Source organism: Erpetoichthys calabaricus, chromosome 16, assembly GCF_900747795.2.
Source record: "Erpetoichthys calabaricus chromosome 16, fErpCal1.3, whole genome shotgun sequence".
In the NCBI taxonomy this organism is placed as follows: Eukaryota; Metazoa; Chordata; class Cladistia; order Polypteriformes; family Polypteridae; genus Erpetoichthys; species Erpetoichthys calabaricus.
In genome coordinates, this window is record NC_041409.2 from 42,612,616 (window position 1) to 42,638,902 (window position 26,287).

At 38.3% G+C, this 26,287-nt stretch overlaps 1 protein-coding gene across 1 annotated transcript in view; it reads left to right on the plus strand.

Moving 5' to 3' along the window:
- The first annotated feature begins 5,618 nt into the window (after nt 1-5,618).
- fcer1g (Fc epsilon receptor IgFc epsilon receptor Ig) overlaps nt 5,619-26,287 on the plus strand; it is a 76,523-nt gene continuing 55,854 nt past the window's right edge. Inside the window, exon 1 of the mRNA XM_028821744.2 lies at nt 5,619-5,822. Within this exon, the coding sequence (XP_028677577.1) occupies nt 5,774-5,822 (49 nt within the window). The 5' untranslated portion in view covers nt 5,619-5,773. The remainder of the gene's footprint in view (nt 5,823-26,287) is intronic.

Consider the following 26,287-nt stretch of genomic DNA (forward strand, 5'->3'; position numbering starts at 1 on the left):
GTGCTTTACATGATGAAGAAACAGAAAAAAAAAGACAAAGTAAGAATTAAAATAAGAGAACACTACTTAACATAGAATAAAAGTAAAGACTGATGGCCAGGGAGGACAGAAAGAACAAAAAAAACTCCAGACGGCTGGAGAAAAAATAAAATCTGCAGGGGTTCCAGGCCATGAGACCACCCAGCCCCTTCTAGGCATTCTACCTAACATAAATGACCTCAATCAGTCCTCTTTGTATTCAGGGTTCTCATGGAAGCACTTAATGATGACAGTCTTGTGGACTTCTGGCCTTTAATCCATCAATGTAGGGACATCATGGAGCTTTGATTAGGTGGTGGTGGCGCAGATCGCCACCACAGAAAAACGGAAAAAGAACAGAAGAGAGAGTAGGGGTTAGTACGGCTTTTGGAGCCACCATGAATAATGATGATAATTAATTGAATATATAGAGCATCAGGATTAAACTAAAATGAAGCTATGAGAAAGCCATGTTAAAGTTATGTGTTTTTAGCAGTTTTTTAAAGTGCTCCACTGTATTAGCCTGGCGAATTTCTATTGGCAAGCTATTCCAGATTTTAGATGCATAACAGCAGAAGGCTGCCTCTCCACTTCTTTTAAATTTAGCTCTTGGAATTCTAAGCAGACACTCATTTGAAGATCTAAGGTTTTGATTTGGAATGTAAGGTGTCAGACATTCCAAAACATAAGATAGAGCGAGATTATTTAAGGCTTTGCAAACCATAAGCAGTATTTTAAAGTCAATTCTGAATGACACAGGTAACCAGTGTAGTGACATCAAAACTGGAGAAAAGTGCTCGGATTTTCTTTTCCTAGTTAGGATTCTAGCAGCTCCATTCTGCACTAGTTATAATCGATTGATGTCTTTTTTGGGTAGTCCTGAGAGGAGTGTGTTACAGTAATTTAGTCAACTGAAAACAAAAGCATGAACTAATTTTTCAGCATCTTTCAATGATATAAGAGTTCTAACTTTTGCTATATTTCTTAAGTGAAAAATGCTATCCTAGTGATCTGATTAATATGCGATTTAAAATTCCGATCACAGTCAACAGTTACACCTAAATTCTTTACCTCTGTCTTGACTTTTAAACCTAATGTATCACATTTATTTCTAATAACCTCATTATATCTGCCAATCACTAAAATTTCAGTTTTCTCTTTATTTAGCTTGAGAAAATTACTACTCATCCATTCAGAAACACAAGTAAGACATTGTGTTAGTGAAACAACAGAGTCGGGGTCATCAGGCGCTATTGATAAATACAGTTGTGTGTCAGCAGCATAGCTGTGGTAGCTCACGTTATGCCTCGAGATAATCTGACCTAACGGAAGCATGTAGATTGAAAAGAGCAGCGGACCCAGGATAGAGCCTTGTGGAACACCATATAGAATATCACGTGTCTTTGAAGTATAATTACCACAACTAACAAAGAATTTTCTACCTGCCAGGTAGGATTCAAACCAATTTAAGACACTGCCAGAGAGGCCCACCCATTGACTAAGGCGATTTCTAAGAATATTATGATCTATGATATCAAATGCGGCATTCAGATCTAAGAGAATGAGAACAGAGAAACGGCCTCTGCCTGCATTTACCCGCAAGTCATTGACTACTTTAACGAGTGCAGTTTCTGTACTATGATTACAGTACTCGGTTGGGACACCATGTAGGAAAAGCTTGGGTTGCTGCTTGAAGAGGTGTTAGTGAGGCCAGCAGGGGGCGTTTACCCTGTGGTCTGAATGTGGATCTCAATGCCCCAGGGCAGTGATGGGGGCACTGTACTGTAAACATGGCACCGTCTTACTGATGTGATGTAAAACCAAGGTCCTGACTCTCTGTGGTCATAAATGATCCTTGGGCATCCTTTATAAAGAGTAATGTGTATTCTGATGTCCAGACTAAATTGCCCTCCATGGCCTTGTCGTTATGGCCTCCTAATCCTCTCCTGTCTCTAATTGGCTAGCTATCTTTCACCACTTCACAACCTGGCGCAAAAATAGCTGCTGTCACATCATCTTGGTAGATACTACACATTAGTGGCAGTTGAAGTGGCTCCCCACATGCTAACATGCTTTGAGTAGTGAGAAAAGTGCTATATAAAGGTAAAGAATTATTATTATTATTATACAGCATTAGCTCTTTTAAAATAGAACTAGAATATAGTCTTATACATCATTTCTTTCATTTTTGAGCTTTAATATGTTTGTCACATCAGTTGCAAGGTGATTTCAAGTATTTTTATATGGGAAAGTTATCATGTAGCTGTTTGGCTACATTTCTCTACTTGATCAAGGGTGTTTTCTAAAACATGTTGCATACAGATGGGTTAGACTTGCCACAAATATATAAAAGTTCTCCCATCAAGATTTTCATTGATAAATCCCGATGCTTGCGTGGAAAGTTGTGTACACACATTTTCTGACTCTTTTTGTGGGCATGCAAGTTTTATTAATCTGACCCCATGGCTGTTTACTATACTGTGTCCATTGTCATTGGGATATGGTGCTGAAAGAAAAGTATTTGTCCCCTTCCTAGTGTCCTCTGGTTTTTTTTATGTTTTACATGATAAATGGCCTCAGATCTTCAGAATGAATGCAGTATTTAAATCATATTTTAAATCATATTTGCATTTATGGAGCACAGTTACACAACACTTTTAATACTCATGTGGAAAACTAATTGACACCATAGTTTTAAAACTTGGTTTCATTAACTTCCATTAATGTGATGTGAGATTTTCGCATCACTGTTTCGAATTAAACATGCCTCTTCTTTGAGAACTGCTTTAATTCAGACACATTGGTAGGTTAGTTAGTGCGAACTGCATTATTACTGAATTTTGTTTACTTTTTGAGCCATTCAGTTGTAGACTTGCTTTTGTGTTTTGGATCATGGTTCTGCAGTTTAACCCAATTACGCTTCATCTTCAGGTCAGAGAAAGATGACCAGATGTTCTCCCTAATATATCGAACAGCAGATCTAGTGTGACCCGTGTCGTTCAAATAGTTCTACTTTTGACTTGACTATTCATAGAACATTAGTCCAAAAAGTATGGGGATCATACAGGTGTTTCTTTGCAAATGCAATATCAGCATTGATGCTCATCTTGGATAGCATAGGTTTCTGCCATATTAGTCTCCCATGGACCCCATTTTTACCCAGTCTCTTTCTTATCATGGAGTCATGAACACTGAGCTTAGGTGAGGCTAGAGAGGCTTGCAGTTTTTCAGATGCTCTTCTGGGATCCTCTGTAACTTCTTGAATGAGTCTTCACTGTGCCCTTGGGGTCATTTTGGCATGCCAGCTTTTCCAGTGAAGATTCAACACTCTTCAAAATATTCTCATTATGATGTACTGGAGTCCCAGAGGATTAGAACTAGTTTTGTAACCCTTTCTTCATTTTAAAGTTTCAACAAGTTTTTTACTCATCTATTCTGGAATTTCCCTTGGTTGCGGCATAGTGTTCCTTCAGATAACTTGTGGAGACCACTTCTCTCTCATGGCAAGGGGCAATAGATGGTGAGGTTCAGAGTCAACAGGGCAGGCTGCAATCAGGTCAGGCTGTGTTCAGTCAGATGAATGTAATTAAGTAACCAAGGGGGAAACTACCTTTTCAGAGTGGTTTCAGAGTGGTGATATGGGTGTTGGATGTCTTTATGACTTACTAAGTTGCAATTCAGAAATTATATAATATGTCTATTCTGGTTCCCTTTATTTAATACCAGCTGTGCTAGCCATCTAAGACGGGCTGAAATCTTAACCTAGACCTCAGCGTTAACATTTGCAGTGCGCCATGCAATGCATATGTCTCTGTTATGTGTCATTTGGTATATGATTCATAAAGGCTGTGTTCATGTTTGTGTTTGCCAGTGTGAGGTTTTTCACAGTGGCTGGAGTGCCAGTCCTGCCACCAACTCCCGAGTTTTCCCTGTAAGTTGGAGGACATACTTGCATACATGCTTTTTATACAATGCAATATGATTTATTTTTGTAAAATGCTCTGCACTGAGTCCAGGTTTTTCGTGCTCTGAAGAAATTCTCAGTTAGAATACAAGTATAGATAATACAAATTCCTAACACAGAATTATTTCATATAAAGATACAGAAATGTTTTAACACACTGAAATCAAAGAAAAAAATGATTATTGTAAACAAAAGACAATTGTTGAACTATAGCCAGTTGACAACAGAGGAGATGAAAATTGTAAAAGGCACAGTCTTGGAGACATCGGCCAACTATCCACTCAACCCCACCTGGGCATTCTATTGTGAACTTTGTGCTGGGATATCCAATCTGATGAGAGAATTTTTCAATCCAATGATTCCAGTTCTCCTTTGTCTGAGATGATTTTCTGTAAGCAGGAGAACAGATTGGCAGTAGATCAGGATACCAAGAAGAGAAATAGAATAGAAAGGGATTACTAAATGTTTATAAATACTGTATTACTTTATACTGCATGCATTAAATATACATTATAATACTCTTGCTTTCGCCCTGTGGTTATGGCACACTACCTTACGCCACAAAGTTATCAATTAAATAACCGCTGACTGCACCAAATGTTTCCTAATGTGGAAACAGTTCTATTGTACCTCTTCTTGTACACTGTTTTGGGAAGGTGTCCAGTGTTGTAGGACACAGTTTAATTCTCAGCTTGAGATGTAGGGGGAAAATCCGATTAATTGAGACAGAAACTCTCTCTCTCTCTCTCAGACATAGGCACACTCACACACACTCATGCACACACACACAGTAATAACATGGAAACCACACATCAGCCATGACCAGGCCTAAATTTGAACCCAGGACTCTGAAGCTGTGATCTCCTTATATTTAAAATGTTTTAGTTGCTGTGTAAATGGAAAATGAAGTCTTATTCATTATTTTAGGCATCCTTCACCTAATAATCGTTCGGAAACCACAAAACAATTTATTTATTTCCTTCAATACATAAGAGATAACTAAGTACAAATGCTGAGCGGCATATCGTGTTGAACACCCCTGCGTTCGCGGTCCACATTTGTTTAGACACTTCATCAAGCCTCATTAATGTAAGCTGGGATGATTACAGACTCATTTCTGGGGAATAGTTGACCTAAGGGCGGTAACCCATTCTATCCATCCCCTAACTCTTAATGTTTATGTAGCAGATGGGGGAATCAGAATTGGAAATTCTGATTTTTGTTCTTGCAAAATTTCCTTCAGGTAAATGTGTGTAAATAATATCCATTTATGTGGATTTTACTTTATTTATTTATTGTTTTTTGAAAATCGGAACTTTATAGTTTAGAACAGTACCGTCTACAGGGGAGGTGGCGAGTCTAGAGGCTAAAGAAACATCAGATCTATTGCGTCAAGCCCCTGATCTATTCGTACCTTATATTCGTAAAACATAATTCCCCCGATGTTATATGTGAACACTCTCGAAACATTAAAGGGGGCTTAAAACCCTGGTACAATTAAAACTTGGAAACGCCTTTGGCAGTATTTCAAAATTGCCAATGTTTTGTCGAGGTAAGATGTTATTTAATTGAAAGTAACATCAGCTCCGCACTTCCGCGGAAAGGGGGCGTTGTGTACAAGAAACGAGAATAGACGGTCACTTGATGCTTGGCTATTACAAGTTAAAGGCAGAAGAGAACCGCTTCACACCTCGTTCGCCTTCGAATTGCAGAGCGCTGCGTTGCCGTTCGCTCTCTCCTTCCGGGCCTCGGTTATTTCTTGATTCCAAGAGTTATATAACTTGATGAAAGATGTACACCTTGGCTTTATTCGTTTTGTGGTGTCGCTTCGGAGCGGCAGGTAAGTACCATCTGAGTGTGTCATTATGTCCGAGTTTCCGTACTAACCAATAAAGTGCATAGATACGCCCGTTAATTTAGGCGAAATGTGTTTCACTTGGGTCACGATTTGAACCTTGGAGATGTCCAAAAAAGGCTGATGTTTTGGTTCGTGTTAAGAGTGTGGGCACACGCGGTCGGTCTAACCAGTGGCGCATTGGAAGTATTCGTGGTTCCCATCTTTCAAAGAATGTAATTTACTTTAGTTGTGCTCGTGCAAAAAAAAACTTTTTGAATGGGGCATAGTACATCAAAGCTTTTCTATATGAAATATTGTAGTACGGCTACATTCACAACATGTTTAATTATTGACAATTAAAAATCTCGTCTCTGAAATAAACAAGTGAAATTTAACAGATGGCATTCGATGCCGATAATTCTAACGGCCTATTTTTTAGCACTCAACGAATTCTTCCGTCTGAAACAAATGTTAAACAGTATTTATTTATTCATTTATTTATTGCTGTGCCCTCCATTTATCCATCCTTCCATTCGTCCCAGCTCAATTCAACCAAATTTAGTTAGGGATCGTCTCAGAAGCCAGCTGTGCTGTTAGTATCGGGCGGAAAACATTTACTGTAAGGGGTGTCAGTGGTTTGGGGCACGCCGTTACACATAACCCACACCAGCTTGTTACAAGCAAAGTCCAAGTCGGCAGAAAAGTCAACTTGCAGGTTTTTGGAATGTGATCTTGCACTTTGGTTTGTACAGTATTGTTCACAAATTATTTTTGAATGAACATTTACGTTACAATACACTGGTATTAATTCTAAACAAAACATAAATTACATTTTAATATCGAGATGTTACTTCTTAAAATGTGGGTACTTTTCTATCTAGACATAGGAAAGACTGTGCTAGCTAATGTAGATATCGTAATTTCACGCAAAATCATATTATAAGATTAACTTCGCCACTGTGTTTACTAAATTATTCAATTATCACCGTTTCCATATACATCGAGCTTCGGGATAAACAGGCACCACTGACCAGATCTTTATTCCTATTAAATTACAGTAATTTAAAATAAAGATGAAACACAAATCAAACTTTACAGTTATCTTAACTATTGAAGCACTTATTTATAAGGGCTTACACGAAAAGAGAAGTACGCAGTAACGGTATCATTTTCCATCTTTTACGTTATTCTAAAATCAAAATTATATGAATCCATATATCCTACTTCTCAGCCCTAATCGGCTTGCTTTTTATCTTCGTGATTTTTATATTGCTAAAATGAAACGCTGCAAAAATCTAGACAAAACCCGTTTTCACGATTTCTTAGTGGAGCATAACATGAACCAAAGCCAAAATGAAACGGAAGAGCTGGAGTTCTTAAGGGATTAACGGAATTTTTAAATGATACAATTCCTATAAAATGCGTTTACGTGAAAATTGTAAACCCCGACTGCATGTGTTTTCACGAGCATCAGAATACGTTCCATCGCCTTACTTATTTCTCCTCAACGGCTCATTATTTAGTTTTTAAAAATTTACCTCCCCCAATTGCTTTCAGTGTATATGAACAAAATAGTAACTCGACTGCTCTTGTGCAACCGTGTCTAAAGTTACAAACTGAAGTGAACAATACTCCTTTTGGTCCATTTCTCATCTTGCTTATCCAGTCTAGAGTATCAGGGGCAGGAGTCTCTCCCGACAGCATGGCACCAAAGGGGGAATGAGCGGCGGGTGTCAGGCACGCCCTCAGACGGGTCCAGTAGCTTACACTCGGCTTTAGGTTGTTTGTGTTGTTGTCTGAGCAGAAGTGAGAACTTTTAAAATTATCGGAGAATTTTTGCAAACACAGGAACAGTTGGTAAAAACGTGGCATTAATTTTAACGGTCACAGTCATGTCCTGTTTTCGTAATTCTGTAATTTTTCTTTCTGTCTTTACATTCTAAAATTATTTTTGTGGTTGTGAACTTGTGAAACTGCAAGAAGGCACGTATTGTACAAATGGTAAATGCTGGACCATAGTGGATTATATTAAGAGCGGCTACACTACGTTAATTTAAATTCAAAATTGAACAATGTTTGGGCTTTTAATTTGGGTTTTCAACGTAAAAGCTTTAGCTAATAATGCAGGAAAAGGTTATTCATTTATTATTGTTAGCTCCATGTTGTGCTAGATTAATTGGTCCAGTGTGAGCAAGTGTGCACCCAGAATGGGTTTTCTATAATGGTTTGTGTGGAATATGCTTCAACGCTGACCTCATAATATAAAAAAACATCATTTTCAAAAATTAAAAGGTTGAATGATATATTTTGAACTTATCATATTTGAATGTTTGACACTGACTGGTGTGCTGTCCCAGGTTGACTCAAATTTGCTTGACTATGGTCAATGAACCTCTCAGATTTCAAAATGTCTGAATAAATGAATGGTTGGAGAGTAACATGCTGCTATTGAACTAAACAAAAATGAATTGACACTGCCATTACTTCTATTAAAAAGGAAGTTTTGTAGTTTTTATTTGATTTTTGTTTTACGTGATTAATAAGGAGAAGCCCATTAGGATAAGGGATGATGGTAAATAAGTGTTTGAGTTTGTTAGATATGCATCCAGTTCAGGGTAGGATTTTGCCTTGTTTTTTGATCTGATGCCTCCGAGAATGGTTTTATCTCCAAATGAACTTGAAATGGGAAAAGCAGGCGGCACGGTGGCGCAGTGGGTAGCACTGCTGCCTTGCAGTTGGGTGACCTGGGGACCTGGGTTCGCTCCCGGGTCCTCCCTGCGTGGAGTTTGCATGTTCTCCCCGTGTCTGCGTGGGTTTCCTCCCACAGTCCAAACACATGCAGGTTAGGTGGATTATACTAGTACAGGGTTGTGGGTTTCCACACTTCTTGGGACATGAAATGAAACAGGAATATGTGGCAGAAACGTGCATAAATCTATGTAGAATAGACAGTGAAGTGAAAGGAATCTGAACCAAGGATCCTGTGGCTGCTATAGGACGCTTCACTAACCATTGTGCCGACATGACCTATACTTAAGACTTCACTGAGCGCAAACCATACAATTATTCAACTCAAAATTATATATTGAGCACATCTGTCTCGCCTAAAACTGTCCAAAATGTTTCCAGGGCAAGATCCAACCTGTGAACACTGCAATCAAGTCCCAGCCTCACTGGGTCACATGTTTTGGGCCTGCACCAAATTAACATCATTTTGGACCAAAATTTTTAAGCGCCTTTCAGACAGCCTTGGTGTCACAATCCCTCATAATCCATTAACAGCTGTGTTTGGTGTTCTTCCAGATGGGTTCAATGTGGAGAAGGACAAACAAACAGTGATTGTATTCACTACACTTTTGGCACGCAGACTTATTTTGCTAAACTGGCTCCTCTTTTAAGTCAGTGGGTAGCCGATGTTTTATACTGTTTGAAATTGGAAAAAATCAAATATACAGTTAGAAGTTCTGTACAGAATTTTTTAAAACCTGGCAGGATATAATCAGTAAAATTTTAGAAACAGCTCTTAAAGCACAAGGAAGCAATTATCTCTGCATCTCTTTTTGCTCTCCATGCATCTCTACTGGTCTATTAAACTCATAAATTTAGGTTTGTCTACAGGCCTTAAGTTTTGCTCTGTTGGCCATGGCTCTCTCTTTCTCAGGGGCGCGGGTCAACTTGTTTTTTTTGTCTTCAGTCCTATTATTTGTATAAATTGATTGATTTGTATGACTGATTACAATAAAATTAATAAAAATAAAAAAAAGACTTCACTGAAAACCCAAATGCTGAGTCTGAAGATTTCTAAGGATAAGATAATTTTATCATTTGTCAGCAGTATCTAAGAAGGATAAAGGAAAAAGAAAGAAAGAAAAAAAAACCTTGACTGCTTGCATGAGTTGTGTTTGACAGGTACACTTCTGGCAAGAGATAAAGCTGCAGGTCTTTTTGTGTAAGTCTCCATGCACCTTGTACACCAGCATGCTGCTGTTTTTTCCAGCTACGGGCTGCTTTGTGCATATTGTGTAAGGCAAGTGGGCAAAAGCAGGATTCAGGCCTGGCCAGTATTTGATAATGGGATTCTTGGGTGAACTCTGACCAAGCTGCTTGGCAGGATGGTCGCTTTCTTTTTCTTAAGTTACTTTGGGTAGTCAGGAGTAGATTTAATGTCTAAATCAATTTCCTTTCTGTGAGTGTGAGCCAATCCTGGCAGTGTCACATGGAGTGTAGGAACCAACCTCGAATGGGACGCAGGGCACACTTTCTCAATCACAGACACACACGTCAGTTTAGATAGTTGGGGCAGGTCAGCTTAACCTAATGTGGGGTAGTCAAAGTCCTGAGGCAAATTCTTGTTAATGTTGGGAGAACATGAAGGATCCTTCTTGAAGGCAGCCCAAGGAGGGAATCGCACCTGGCTCCAAATGCCAGGGGGGTCCTGTGCATCACCAGGAATTTGACATTTTGTTTCTACGGGCTCATCATGTCACATGTCAGCTGTTGTTTGTGACTCTGATGTGCAGGTCCATTTATTCTTGCTTCTTTTCAGCCATGGAGCCCTTAGCCCTTGTGCCGATGTTATCCTTTGCTTGTCCGCTGCATTCACAGGGAGCAGCTTGAGTGCTCTCTGACCGGTATGAAATTCCTTCCAAGCCTTTATGATGAAGTCAGCCAGGCTCATGAAGATTTACCATTATATTTTGCAGTCTATTGAGCCCTTTTTTACCATTGTGAAATGTCTGTTTGTTCTGAAATCCCAGGAACCACAATGAACACACCTTGGCAGAGGCCATTCAGGTAACAGGGGCATTTGCTATGGTGATTTTGTGAAGTGCATATGGTTATGGTTTGCTGAAAGCACCACCATAACTTGAAATGGAATGAAGATTTACAGCATAGTCATCTATGTTAGCTTAAGGTTAAAAATTTTTGATTTTTCCATCAATAGTCCACTGACTGTGTTCCAAAATATCATCTGGTGGTAGCACCAAGTCTTGGCTTCAATTCTTGTAAACGTAGATTTTCATCTCTTTTGTTTGCCAATAACAATAATTGACATCTGTTGAACACTCTTCAAATTGCTGATAGGCCCAAAGTAACCACAGTGTCCAAGAAATATTAATTGATACCAAAAGTCACATAACATTCTCTAACTTTAATGTAGTTCAAGGGGCCCAGGCAGAATGCAACCCTGGATTGAATGCCAGCACATCGCAGTGCTCACTTACTCATGGGTCCAATTAGAATTGCCTTTTAACATAACATGCATGTGTTTGAGATGTGGGAACAAAACTAATGCAAACACTTGAAGTATGGATAGCAACTGGTTGTCTGATTTGACTCCAGGATACTTGGACTTACATTTAAGTAACTAAAGTAAGGTGAAAAGAAGACCTGTTCATTGTGAAGCAATTTAATTATATCAGTGCCTTCTTTCTTCTGAGACCTTCTTGTGAAGAAAGCACATCAGCCACATCCTCCTTTGTCAGGGTGATTAAAATAATTTAAATTTTGGTTCACACTTTGCCATCCATCCAGTAACAGTACAGAGAAAAGTGAGATCAGTTTGAGCAAACTAACATTCTTTTCGTACAACTGACTGTCCAAAAATTTCTGCTGTTAAGCCATATGAGGTTTTGGCACATAAAGCTGTAAGGCAGGTAAATATTTTGTTATGTGAATTGAAATAAAATAAATTTTTTGTGTTGGAAAAAACATACATATTACAAATAGTACATTCCCCTCCAACTGTGTGCACAAAATGCCCAGTTATTGTTTGTAGAGCAAAAGGAATAGTGAGGTGATTTTTTCAAAGTCAATAAACTTTTAACAATTTGCAGTATTCTAATAACTGACGACTTGAACAGTTCCTTTGTTGCGTTATACAGACGATACATTCACACTATGACATACCACAGCATGAGGAAAGTAGCCAGATTGTTTGCAGGAATGCTGAAATGTTAACCTCGTCACAATACTCTCCCTAGATATATATTCAGCGCCAGTGCTAGATTATTTTGCACCCTAGGCCAAGCTTATTAGTGTGCCAAATGATTGTTCGGTAGCTGACCTGTGCAGCTGGGTCCCTCCCCCCACCCCATCCTTCCCCCCCCCATCCCCCTCCTCTTATGATCTGCACCCTAAGCGAATGCCTGATTTGCCTTAATGGTAAGCTGTATGTTGTGTGGAAAGTTAAAAATAATGAGCTGAGATATGTGACCCTGGTCCCAAGCACTAATTAACTTAAGAGGCCCTTTGGCTTGTTCACACCACAACATGTATTTTTACATGACATCTACCACAATTTTATATGTTTTTTGCATTCATGTTTTAATTAGGCTTTGTTCCGGAAGCACACATTTTAAGTTTTCTAGTAAAGAGCTCCTTTTAATGATCTGAAGTGTACTGGCTTGAAATGACGCACATGTAGTTGTGCTCAGTTTGGTTTACCTCCCTTTAGTCTTGTTTGTTAATATAGATGGTCAGGGCTCATTGCATTTTTCCTGAGTTCTAAAGCACTAATTTTCTATGCTGGTCACAGGATATGACACACCATGCAGCACCTCCAAAAATAAATGTGTTCTCTTCTCTTAAATTCTAAATGACAAAGGCAGAGAAGCTAACTATCTCGACATATAATTTAAATGTTTTGCTGTGCTCTACTTGTTATGATTATGCCATGAAGAGCCCTGGTTCCTTAAGATTTGAATCACTACACATTTATTGAAACCATCAAACATTAAAACAATAAAATTGTAATTAATTAAGAACTAAACAGAATCTTAAAGTTTAACTAAAGTTAAGACTTCCAAAACGATTTTCCAGAAGTTCATGAAGTGAGAACTTCCAAAACCCATGCTTAAATCTTTTCTAAAAGAGACCACTTTAAAGGGAAAAACAAATCAAATAAAAATATATATATATCTTTAAAAAACAAGAAATTAAGTATTCCTTAAAAAAACATTTAAACTTACGCAGAAGTAGAAGACCAACAAAGAGGAGGGTGCCAAGACAGTGATAAAACTCAACACCCCAGCACGTTGAATGGGGCTAGAAGAGGTCTAAAATGTAACCCAGATGGCTACCCTACCTGAGGCACTCCTGCACAATTGGAGCCCAGCCACTGCCTTTGCTTTTAAAATACACAAAAGGAAACAGAATAATTAAACAGTAAATAAAAAAATATTTTAAACCATTAGCTATTAATACAATAATATTAATTTATTAATACAATAAATTAACCTGAAAGATGTTTCTCTATTTTAGTCTCTTGATGTGCTGAGCAGATTGTTGGCAGATGCCATTGCACCCTTAGAGAACTTTGTTTGTGACTTTTATTGTGATCTTTTCTAAATATTGTTTAAATCATCTCTCTTGAAATAAGTCTGACTTCATAAAAATATCTGAATAAAATGAATAATCATTTACAAGGAATAGAAGGTATTACAAAGTACTATGTATAGTCATTAGCCAAAAACATTTAAGAAATTATAATAAGTAATAATGAATTACGGGTCAAAATGTGTTTGTCCAGGTATGGAACCAGTAATAAATAATAATAATTCATTACATTTATATAGCACTTTTCTCAGTACTCAAAGCACTATCCACACAGGGAGGAACCGGGAAGCGAACCCACAATCTTCCACAAAGCAGCGGCACTACCACTGTGCCGACATAGAAAACATGCATATATATATATATATGAAAATGGTAGTTTATATGTTTTATCAATTGCATTAAATACTGTACATTCTTGTTTATACTGGCACCAGAGTATGGAGATGTGTTTAATGAAAATAATTTCTCATTTATGAGAAATATAAGTGATTACATTTAGGAAAGGAAATAAGTGTAAAAGATAACACATTATGATAATTAGTGCAAAGTCAGGACAAAAACAAAGAAAATAAAACTAAACAAAGGGTAGGAACAGAGTTCCAGGAAAAGTAGCACTAAACGCCAAGTGTCCATACATATTAAAGCATCTTGAGGTTTAAAACAAACCCGAAAGCAGATATGTGAACTGTGTCACAAAATATGGATAATCTTGCATATACAGAATAAATTTAGGAGTGTGCACTCCTGGTCCTTGACAAATGCCTTGAACTGTTTGAGGAAACCATTGGTCATGGGAAATAAAATCCTTGCCAATATAAAGAAAACATGCAGATTTCACCTAGAGGAGGACACTGGCAAAAAAACTGAACTGAACTGAGTTCTTAAGGCTAAAGTGGCTCACCAGCCCACTGTACCACTTTATTGCTGTCTTTTTTAATTTACTAAATTGAAATTAAGTGGAAGTGTTTGATCCAAGGAAATCATTTACTTGTGCTAATTGTTTGACCTTTTTTAAACTTTAACTGAAGTTTAACATTACTGCTTGGGACTTTTTGTTTATATTTCTGAACAGGGCAGAAGGTATTAATGGTCAAATATTGCATCCTGATATAAAAGGATTTGATTGCAGCCATACTCCATATGGTAATGTGACAGTGTCAGATCTGCTTATTCCAATTCTAGATTGTGCTGTTCTTCGGCTGACCATGTAGCACTGAGGCCAAGCTGGGAAATATCCCTGAACAGGGCATGGGCCCATCATATGGCCCCATCACTCACATATCCACACCCATATGGAGCCAATTCAGAATTGTGATTTTGGCTAACCCGCACTTCTGGGAATCTTCTCACCATTTTTATATACTCTAAACTTTAACATTGCAGTTTGTAGCTTGGATTAAAAATGAAAGAAGCCCAAAGTAGAAAGGTTTAATAGTAAAATTTGTAGAGTTGGAGGATTCTGAATATTTTTAGAATAAATTTACAAATGAATAACTCAGTAATTCTGATGGCTTTCAGTTTGACCTGATTCTTTTGTTAAAGTTTAGATAAAAACTTGGAAATATATTCTGTTGTCTTAAATCTATATAGAATAAATGTGAGTTTATGTGATTTTAACTGAAAAAGTTAAACTTCATTAAATACATTTGTATTCAAGACCTAGTATATTTAAAAAGATTAATGACCCTTATATTGTAAAACAATCGTAAAACATAAGAGCCTCACCATCTTTGCCAGACATTTAGTAAGTAAACACACTGTTATTTGGCACAGTGGTAGCGCTGCTGCCTCGCAGTTAGGAGACCTGGGTTCACTTCCTGGGTCCTGTCTGCATGGGTTTCCTCTGAGTGCTCTGGTTTCCTCCCACAGTCCAAAGACATGCAGGTTAGGTCCATTGGTGATCCTAAATTGTGCTGGTTGTGTGTGCCCTGTGGTGGGCTGGCGCCCTGCCTGGGGTTTGTTTTCTGCCTTGCGCTGGGATTGGCTCCAGCAGACCCCTGTGACCCTGTAGTTTGGATGATGGATGGACACACTGTTATTAGTCTTTATCTTTCAAGTGGCTTCTTATTGGTAATTACACGTTAATGTTACAGTCGACTGAATTGTTTGATTTCAGCAAAATCAAAGCTATCACTCACTGACACAGATGCATTATACTGTGTAAGTTTATTTGTGCACACAAGTGTCATTTTTCAATTCACATGAAAATTAAAGTTCACTCTGTTAGGACTAGTGCCAAACAGGCATTGCACTTTTTATAACGGTTGCAGATTAATGAATAATACCAATTTAATAAAAAAGTAGCTGAGTCAAGGTGGTTATCAGGTATTAGTTATGTACAAGTGCATAGTAAATACCAAGAGCTTGGAATCAACCAAGAGGGACTTAAAGACTTTACAGCTGTGGTTGTGCTGTTCAGTTGCCTCTTGCATGAATCACTTTATTACACTAGAAGATATACATACCCCTGCATGCTGATGTTATATGGCAAAGCATGTGACCTGCTTTTAACCCCTTTGGTGAAAATGGCAAATTCAGCCAAGAAGAGCAGGCATATGTGAACGGTAAAATGACTAGTTTCAACAACATAGTGAGACTGAGGGCAATAGGTATAACTGCTTCAGCAGAGTTAGCCTTTAAAGCAGAAGGAAGCAAATACAAAAAAATTTAAAGCAAAAACAGACCTAATCCTAAAAAAACAAAGTTGAGCGTATAAGTGATATTATGTTGCTATTATTTAGTGTATCAATTCTATTATGTTTAACAATTAGTGATTGCTAATTCTGCGGTGGGCTGGCGCCCTGCCTGGGGTTTCTTCTTGCCTTGTGCCCTGTGTTGGCTGGGATTGGCGCCAGCAGACCCCTGTGACCCTGTAGTTAGGATATAGCGGGTTGAATAATGGATGGATGGATGGATGATTCCAAATTGAAAATGTAAGCATTCTTTACAAGGTAAATAACATTATGCTTGTTTCATTTTTGGTTGCTGACTTTAAACATTTTGCCACCAAACCTGGTTCTGGTTGTAAGAGTGTCATCATTTATCTTTGTTGGCTAAAACATTGTAACATTTTAGGTTGCTCAATTAACTTGTTTCTTCTATGCCAAGGAAGCAAACTTGTGTGTTTCTGCAGACAAAGCTAGTAAAAAGTATGTGTTATTTCAGGCCTTGACGCACAAGGCCAGTTTTGCATTCATTTAAACTCAGAGACATGAGGCTCAATATGGGACATGTTGTATGCCAACGTTAGTCTCCATTTTATTGGCGGTGCACACATGGAACATATTTCCTGGCAGGTACATATTAGGAAAGCGGAGGATTTGTTCTAATTAAACATGTATTTGTTTGTTTTTTGTCTGTGTCAATATGGAAGCAGCCAAAAGACTATGTATATAATAAGTGAATGTGTTTTTTATAAATAGCCATAATCTAGTTCTCCAAATCTGGCTTGCACTTAATGCTTTAAAGTGCCATGATTTTTTTAAATTTAAATCCTTAGTTTGCTTGTGAGAATGAGAATTTTTTGCATTTCTGTGCTCTTGGTTGACATTTTATTGAAAGCTGTTTAGGTAAAAGTAGTGTAACAAAATCCTGACAATGAATGTGAAAAAAAAGAAAAAGAAGGCGATCAAAGAGTATCCCGTTTTTTGAGAGTCTAGATTCAATTTCTGAATCATGTAGTGGAAACAGACACTTTGGAAAGTTTTTAGGAGTATCAGAATGAGATATTGTGTCAGATGAGCTCCAAGTTAACAAAATTAACATGACGGACTGAATGGTCTCTTCTCATTTCTCAAACTTGTTATTTGAATGTATTAAAAGGTATGAAATCATTCTAAAGTAAGATGGATCTGACTATTCTGCCTGAACAGGGTGTTAGAAGAATCCTCTCAGAGAGATTATAGTGAGTAGAAGAAATCTTAACATTCTGTCTTTTTAGGATCAAAGCAAAAGAGCAATTGCTGATATTAAGAAAAGTCTGAACATTAAAGTTGCTAAATGTATGAACACAGTTAGTGGGTAATACTAAAGACATTAGAAAAACAAAAATAAGTTGAAACCCCAATTGTTTTCCTAAATTATTTGAATGTTGATTTGTTTGCAATCTCTTGCAAGGACTTCCCTGGAATTCTTCAAAGTTCAGGTGCGGTTTAATGCAGGCAGCCATCTTATATATCATAACTGCCGTGATGCTTTGTGTCACATGACATGTGCTTCACCTGCCTAACAGCTGCACATCCCTATAGTGAATAAACATGCATGAACTGCAGAAACACAAAATGGTGATGCTCTTTTGTAAACAAATACACAAAATGGCAGCACCCAATGAGAAACATATACACAAAATAGCAGTGTAATGAGTTACTGAAATAATGCTAAAAATATTAATAAACAAAAATGATAATTTATAATACCTAAAAGACAAAGGTAAACATTCTAAATGTGTTAACAAACTAATGTATTTTAGGCATTGAGCTCTAAGCCACATGGCTGCCAGATCATCTCCTTTGCACCATTTTGTACACCTGCCTGTGCACATTTTACAGTATGTAAATAGGTGTGTCATATTCTGACTTTGTCAGTCACCCTGGATAAAGGCATCAACCAAATATAAAATGATCACAATAATTTCTTACAATGAAATGAAGACAGAAATAAACCAAATAATGAGATGTGAGACAGTATTGGATGGAAAAGAACATGCAGCCCCAAAGGTCTCCTAAAAATAATGTTGGGAGCCACTATGGTAGCAGATGCTGCTGAGATGTTTTGCCAAGACTTTCGGCACCATTAGGTGATGTGCCTGTATTTTCTGAGTATGCCAAGTCATTTAGAACAAATACCTGTCAACTTCAATCAAGCCATACGTTTCCTGCTGACATTTATGTATATGTCTTAAACTAATAACGAAATAAGGTCCTGTCTCACTCATTGTTCTTTATCGTCCCCCAAAATACAATGCATCCTTCTTATCCGATCTGATTGAACTTTTGACCCACCTAAGCTCTTACTCTCAGAGAATTATCCTTCTTGGTGATTTCAACATCCATATTGACATCCCCACATCTAAACTGAGGAATGAATTCCTATCCTTACTGGACTGTTTTGACTTGACACAACATGTTGATTTTCCAACCCACTCTGGCGGTCATATATTGGGCCTGATCTGCACTTCTGGACTATCTGTTGCCAACATTTACAGCACTGATTTGGGACTCTCTGACCATAAAGCAGTATTTTTCACTGTTTCACTGCCTTTCCCTCCTCTTACCTGTAAACAACAAATTTCTTACAGAAACCTTAAAAATATCTGTCCCTCTATCCTTTCTGGATCCATTTCTGATCTTTTACTGTCTTCATCTATTCCACCAACACTAGATAGTCTTGTTGACCACTATAACTCAGCCCTTCATTCAGCATTAGATAAAACAGCTCCTTTAAAACATAAGGAGATTTCCTTTAAACGTTCAGCTCCTTGGTATAACTCAGAATTGCGATCTATGAAAGCAGCTGGCCGACTCCTTGAGAGAATGTCACGTAAGACTGGCCTCACCATGCACATCCAGGCTTTCTCTGACCACCAAAGAGCTTACAGAGAAGCACTAACTGCTGCCAAGAACACCCATTACAGCAGAATAATAGAAAGTGGCCACGATAACCCAAGGGTTCTGTTCTCTGTAGTTAATAAACTACTCGAACCCGCATCTGGCCCAACTACCTCTTCTACTGAAGTCTGTGAGGAATTCCTCCACTTTTTCCGTAACAAAATTAATTATCTAAATAATTCAACTAACATAAATACATCCTCTGTTTATATCTCTCCCTGTTTTCCCACTCCATCCAGCTCCTTCTCTAAGTTTTCACCAGTCACATCTGCGTCTGTTAATAACCTGCTTTGTAAGATGAGGCCGACTACTTGTGTACTGGACCCCATCCCCACCACACTACTTAAATCCTGCCTTCATGCCATAATCCCGACTGTTACAACAATAATAAACTCATCCCTTGACACTGGCTCTTTGCCGCTCACTTTTAAAATTGCTTCTGTAACCCCAATGGTAAAAAAGTCTGGTCTTGATGCTGACAATCTTAACAATTTCCGCCCTATTTTCCACTTACCTTTCCTGTCAAAAGTTCTTGAGCGTGTTGTAGCTTCCCAACTCACCAATTACCTAACCTCTAATAATTTGATGGAACCCTTTCAGTCTGGTTTCAGGGCGCGGCACAGCTGTGAAACTGCTCTGCTACGGGTAACCAATGATTTGCTTATGGCAGCAGACTCTGGACAAACCAGCATATTAATTCTGTTAGACCTCAGTGCAGCATTTGACACTGTCAGACATGACATCCTACTGTCCAGAATGGAGATCATGCTGGGTATCTCTGGCATTGCCCTCCAGTGGTTCAAGTCCTATCTGACTGATAGGCAAGAGTTTGTTAGTCTTGGCAAGAGCAGATCCAGCTCAGTGCCAGTCACACAAGGAGTCCCTCAGGGCTCTGTCCTCGGTCCTCTGCTTTTCTGTATTTACATGCTTCCCCTTGGCCATATTATCCGTAGCTATGGACTGGGTTATCATTTTTATGCAGATGATACTCAACTCTACTTCAATGTTACAAGTGGAACTTCATCAGAGCTTTCTCAGCTCACAACCTGCCTTAGTGAAATTAAAACCTGGATGGAGCAGAACTCTTTAAAATTAAATTGCAATAAAACTGAACTCCTGCAAATTGGTACTAAAATGCAACTTAATAAAATGAGCTCTTTCCCAGTCTATCTTGGCGGTGATCTCATCAGACCTGCCTCTACTGTAAAAAATTTTGGTGTCATTTTTGATTCCTCCCTCTCTTATTCCGCCCACATAAATCACATTAAGAAACTTTCTTACTTTCACCTCCGTAACATATCCCGTGTTCGCTCCTTCCTCTCCTTTTCTAACGCTGAGAAACTTGTCCATGCTTTTATCACATCCCGCATCGATTATTGTAATTCCCTACTGGCAGGTGCCCCTTCTAATCTTATATCACAGCACTCAGCTGCAAGAGTCCTTACTCGAACCAGCAGCAGCGAGCACATAACACCCATCCTGCTCCGTCTCCACTGGCTCCCTGTGTCTTACAGAATCGAATATAAAATCCTACTAATAACCTACAAAGCCTTAAATAACCTCGCACCAAACTACATCAGTGACCTTCTCCATCACTATGTACCTGCCCGCCCACTAAGGTCCTCTGATTCTGGCAATCTTGTTGTGCCCCACACTAATCTACACTCCATGGGTGACAGGGCCTTCAGCTGTATAGTGCCCAGACTCTGGAATGACCTACCAAAATTAATCAGGTCAGCTGACTCCATGAATTCTTTTAAAAAACAACTCAAAACTCATCTGTTCAGGATGGCTTTTAGCTCTATTTGACTTTATTACCCTTCTCTCAGTTTACTTCTCTGTCAAGATGCTAATGTAATCTGTGTGTGTGTGCTAGACCATCAATTATGTTGTCTGTTTCTTTTTTTTTTCAGAATTCACTGTCTTAATCTTCTTTATGTATTTATCTGGATTGTACAATGCTATATACTGTATACGCTGCCATTCTTTGTTATATTCTGTAAGTGCCTTGAGCATGGGAAAGGCGCTATATAAATAAAATGTATTATTATTATTATTATGTCATTGTCTTTGACAAATACCATTTTGGGACTCATCTGTAGAAAAGAGATCTTCAATTTTTTGTCATATAAACTTTCTTCAGTTTTACTTATTGTATCACTCATTTATATAGTTTCAAAGGTGTGTTGATCATTCTTTCTTAGGCTAAATCCGAACTTCATTGTGACTAAGATCTGGTATTAGACTGGTTAACTGTTCTTATGTAATCGGAAAAGACACCACGACACTAGAAGCTGTACAAAGAGGAGCAGCCAAGTTCATCCCCAGACTGAAAAAACATATCAATATCATACTGTACTCAGGAAGGATATGGAACCAACCCCTTCAGTCCTGAATAGAGAAGACTATGGAGTGATGTAATCTAGATCTTTAAACTTTCAAAACTTAGCTATAAATTAAAACCCCCAGAATTGTTCTATCTAAATAGTAAGTCGCATAATCAAATACACCAGTGCAAATACAACAAAAACAGGATGTACTTCATAAAAATTGGTTGTCAGAAACTTTGGTAAACTGATGGGTCATTTTGAAATGGAGAGCCTAATAGCTTTTAACCCAACACGGTGGGGTTTAGGGCAATTTAGCAGTTAGTAATCCAGACAAATTTGATATACTCTTGGAGTACACTGCAAAAAATCAGTGTGACAAAATGAGAAAAAATAAATAAAAAACAAGAAAAAGGTATTAGAATCAAGCAAAATTATCTGCCAATATAGTGAGAAAGTTTAACTTGTTAAATTTTCTAAAAATGAGATTATATATCTTACACATACAAATCTACTCAAGTCAGTTATTCTTAAAATAAAAAAACAAGATCTATTATTTCTTTTCAAGATTGTCTGGCTTGTTAAGATTTCATTTTTTGCAGTGTACAAAATTTTCTATGTTCATATATAGTGGTTAAAAGATCCTATTGGCTTCTTCCAAAATGAATTATATTCTCCTTGGCATCAGGAACCTGTTATGGGTCAGTATCTGTTCATTACTTCATTACTTTCATTACCCAATTTCCCCTTGGGATTAATAAAGTATCTATCTATCTATCTATCTATCTATCTATCTATCTATCTATCTATCTATCTATCTATCTATCTGTCTGTCTGTCTGTCTGTCTGTCTGTCTGTCTGTCTGTCTGTCTGTCTGTCTGTCTGTCTGTCTGTCTACTAAAATGTCCTGCCTTCAGGGCATCACTTTCAATTATCAGCAAAGTTTGTGTATACAAATTGAAGCATTGTCTTTTGAATCTCTACTCACTAGATGAGATGCAATGCTTGGGTTCAGTCTTCTTCTTGTTTTGGCTGCTTCTGTTAGGGTTCACCATAGTGAATAATCTTTTTCAACATCTTTCTGTCCTCTGCATCTTGCTCTGTCACACCCACCATAACCATGTCCTCTCCTACCACATTCATAAAACTCGTCTTAGGCCTTTCTCTTTTCCTCTTGCCTGGCAGCTCCATCCCTAGCATCCATCTCCCAATATACCCAGCATCTCTCCTCTGCACATGTCCAAACTAACGCAATCTCACCTCTCTGGCTTTGTCTCCAAACTGTCCAGCCTAAGCTGACCCTGTAATGTATTTCTTCTTAATTCTGTTCATCCTCATCACACTCAATACAAATCTTAACATGTTTAACTCTGTCACCTCCAGCTTTGTCTCCTGCTTTCTGGTCAGTGCCACCATCTCCAACCCATATAACATAGCTGGTCTCACTACTGTCTTGTAGACCCTCCCTTTCACTCTTGCTGGTACCTGTCTGTCACAAATCACTCCTGACACTCTTCTACACCCACTCCACCCTGCCTGCACTCTTTTCTTCACCTCTCTTCCACACTCCACATTACTCTGTACTGTTGATCCCAAGTATTTAAACTCATCCACCTTCGCCAACTCTACTTCTGTCCTGGTCCTACTGACATTCATTCCTCTCCTCTCTAGAGCATATCTTCTCCTCTCCAGAGTCCCCTCAACCTGCTCCTTACTCTTGTTACAGATCACAATGTCATCTGCAAACATCAAAGTCCACAGAAACTCCTGTCTAATCTCATCTGTCATCCTGTCCATCACCATTGCAAATAAGAAAGGGCTCAGAGCCGATCCCTGATGTAATCCCACCTCAACCTTAAAAACTTCCGTCAGTCCTACCACAGACCTCATCACTGTCTCACTTCCCTCGTACATATCCTGTACCACTCATACATACTTCTCTGCTGCTTCCGACTTCCTCATACAATACCACAACTCCTCTCTAGGTACCATGTCATATGCTTTCTCTAGATCAACAAAGACATAATGCAACTCCTTTTGGCCTTCTCTATACTTCTTCATCAACATCATCAGAGCAAAAATTGCATCTTAACCAAACTTCCACTACTCTTTCCCATAACTTCATGCTGTGGCTGATCAATTTTATCCCTCTGTAATTACTACAGTTTTGCACATCAACCTTATTCTTAAAATTTGGTACCAGTACACTTCTTCTGCATCCGTAGGCATCCTCTCACTTTCTAAGATTGTATTAAACAATCTGGTTAAAACCTCCACTGCCATCTCTCCTAAACACCTCCATGTTTCCACAGGTATGTCATCTGGAATAACATCCTCCCTATCATCCTTTTCATAGCTGTCCTTACTTCCTCCTTGCTAATCTGTTGCACTTCCTGTTTCGCTATCTCCACATCATCCAACCTTCTCTCTCTCACTCATTCTCTTCATTCATCAACCTCTCAAAGTACTCTTTCCATCTGCTCAACACACCCTCCTCGCTTGTGAGTATGTTTCCATCATTATCCTTTATCATCCTAACCTGCTGCGTATGTTTCCCAGCTCGGTCCCCCTGTCTGGCTAATTGGTACAGGTCCTCCCCCCCCCCCCCCCCCCCCCCCCCCCTTAGTGTCCAACCACTCCTACAACTCATCATACACCTATATTTAGCCTTTGCCACCATCTTACGCCTTATCTCCTTGTACCCCTATCTAGTTTCTTCATCTCTCTGACTATCCCACTTCTTCTTCGCCAACCTCTTCCTCTGTATACTCTCCTGTACTTCCCCATTCCACCACCAGGTTTCTTTGTCCTCCTTCCTCTGTCATTGCGACTGTTTTCGTTAAGAGCTTCCTATCTCTTTCTACACAGACCAGACTAACATTCAAAGGTCCACTTTTTATTATCATTGTCCTGTCACTGAGTCTTGGACTAAATTGAAAAACACCTGCCAGTAGTAAAGTGTCCAGGATGGGGCTGCCCAGAGCACTAGTAGGTTTTTGATTTCATATTTCTAAGGCCTGTGAGACTTTCTTATTTACTTATGTTGTTATTATTGAAATATTAATTAAAACAAAAACGTATAGATTTAAGTATATTTGAAATTTCATATTGGAAAGGGTGTTTGTGCTTTTATTGATATTTTATATTTCAACAGTTTATAAATGTCAGCTAAACTGTGAGAAAAACTGTGAGCAGATTTTTCTAAAGCAATAAAAGCAAACGTGTGAATGTTTTTTTTTTTTTTTAAGCAATAAGACCAAACTTGAGCCGGTTTGACAAATTCCCCACCACTTGCCTGTTCTGAAACCACAGCATGTTTGCAGGCACTTTAAAAAGAAGAAGTGTAATAAATAGTTGAGTGTTCAGTAAAATAGACAGCTCAGGATTAATTACAAAAGTTTTCCAGGCAAGATAATACTTTGATAAGTAAAAATATATGAATAAGTTAAAGTTTAATAAAAAGGAGTACAATTAAGTCTACTTTCTCTAATATTCTCTCTTTGACGTGTGAGCCTTCCTGTACTACTCTGCTAGTTTATGTTGTCTTATTGCCCCCTGATGTGTTTGTTAATCCTTTCGTTCTTTGTTTGTTTAACCTTGTGCATATTCTGTTGTCTCATATTGAATCTTCATTCTTCTTGGCATTTCTGTACAATTTTCACGATTGCGTGTTACTTCTCCTACATGAGTTTGTGTTCTGTGGAGGTGATGTTACCCTGCTAATATTTACATCCCTTAAAGAGTGAACACAGAAATGTACTCATAAGTCATGTGTCTAGTGTAAAATGCACTAAAATATAGCCTCTTACTTTTTGCTCATTGCTGACAGGTTAGTGTACGACTCCCACAATTCCTTTATGGGAAAATTGGATCCTAAATTAAATAGCCTAGAATAATATTTTTAAACCCACCTTAATCCAGTACAGATTTGTGGAGGACTGGAGTCCATCATAGCAGCATTTAACACGAGGGAAGAAATAACCCTGGACAGGGTGCCAGTCCATTCCAGGGCCCACTTAAGCACACATTCACACATTCAACGCATGCCCTGGCACATTCAGCACATATTCACTAATTTCTCTCCTTTCATTCTCTTCATCTGATCCAAAAGTCCACTTTTAGACTTTAAAAGGAAAAACAGATTCACCTCAGAGGACCACAAATCAAAAACCTGCCTTTTAAACCATTTAAAGTATCTCAGGCTCTGTTAACATTAAATTACATGTCGAGACAGGCAGTGTGGTGTAGTGGATAAAGCTCTGGACTTCAAACGCTGAGGTTATGTATTTCCACTGCTGACACTGTGTGACCATGAGCAAGTCACTTCACTTACTGATACTCCAAATGAAAATAAACTAAAAAAGCAAATGAAACTGTGTCTCAAATGTTGAAGTGATCTTTTATAAAGGTGTCACCCTAATAATAAGATATGATAATACCCAAATGCACTTAAACCTTGTTAATCTCACCAATGCAAGATAATCAAACATAGAGGTCAGACACAAAAGTGCAGATGATAGTATCAGTGCCAAAAAACTATCATGTAAAGTAGAATTAAAGTCTTTCAATTATTTTTTTTTTAAAAAGATATGCCCTCACAGAGCCAGTCAAGTATTTGTATGCATTTGTGATTTTACAGTTAGTTTTGTAACTCAAATGACAGGGACAGAAACATTTGTGAACTTCAGTTTAATGTTGTACTAGTCCACTGCAGGACAAGTGTGTAGCAGTTTACATAGTTTTACCTCTTAGAGCACCCACATGCTTCAGCAGATATGAAGTGAGTAGGTCTGCATGTACACAAAAAAACCCAGATTGTTTATCATTTCCTACTCCAGAAGTTGCCCCACTGTTTGCACATACGCATCCATGTTACATTTTTCTGTTAGCTCAGCATTCGTCTTCCTCTCACTTCTTGACACTGCACAAATCAATCTGATGATTCTCATTTCTGTTCTTTCCAGCTTTGCTTCATTTTCTGCCTTCATCTACCCTTTGAGCAAAGTCACATAGCTTTCGTAAATGTCTCTCATCCATCCCAAAAAGACTCCTTTAGATGGCAGAAAGCCCCCAGAATTTCTCCCATGCACGTCTCTCCTTCATAACCATTGCTGTGCCCATACCTCCATCTGTGCTAAATATGTCACCTAATTAGTAGAGTTTTCCTACTTTTTCCAAAACAACTCTATTATGGATA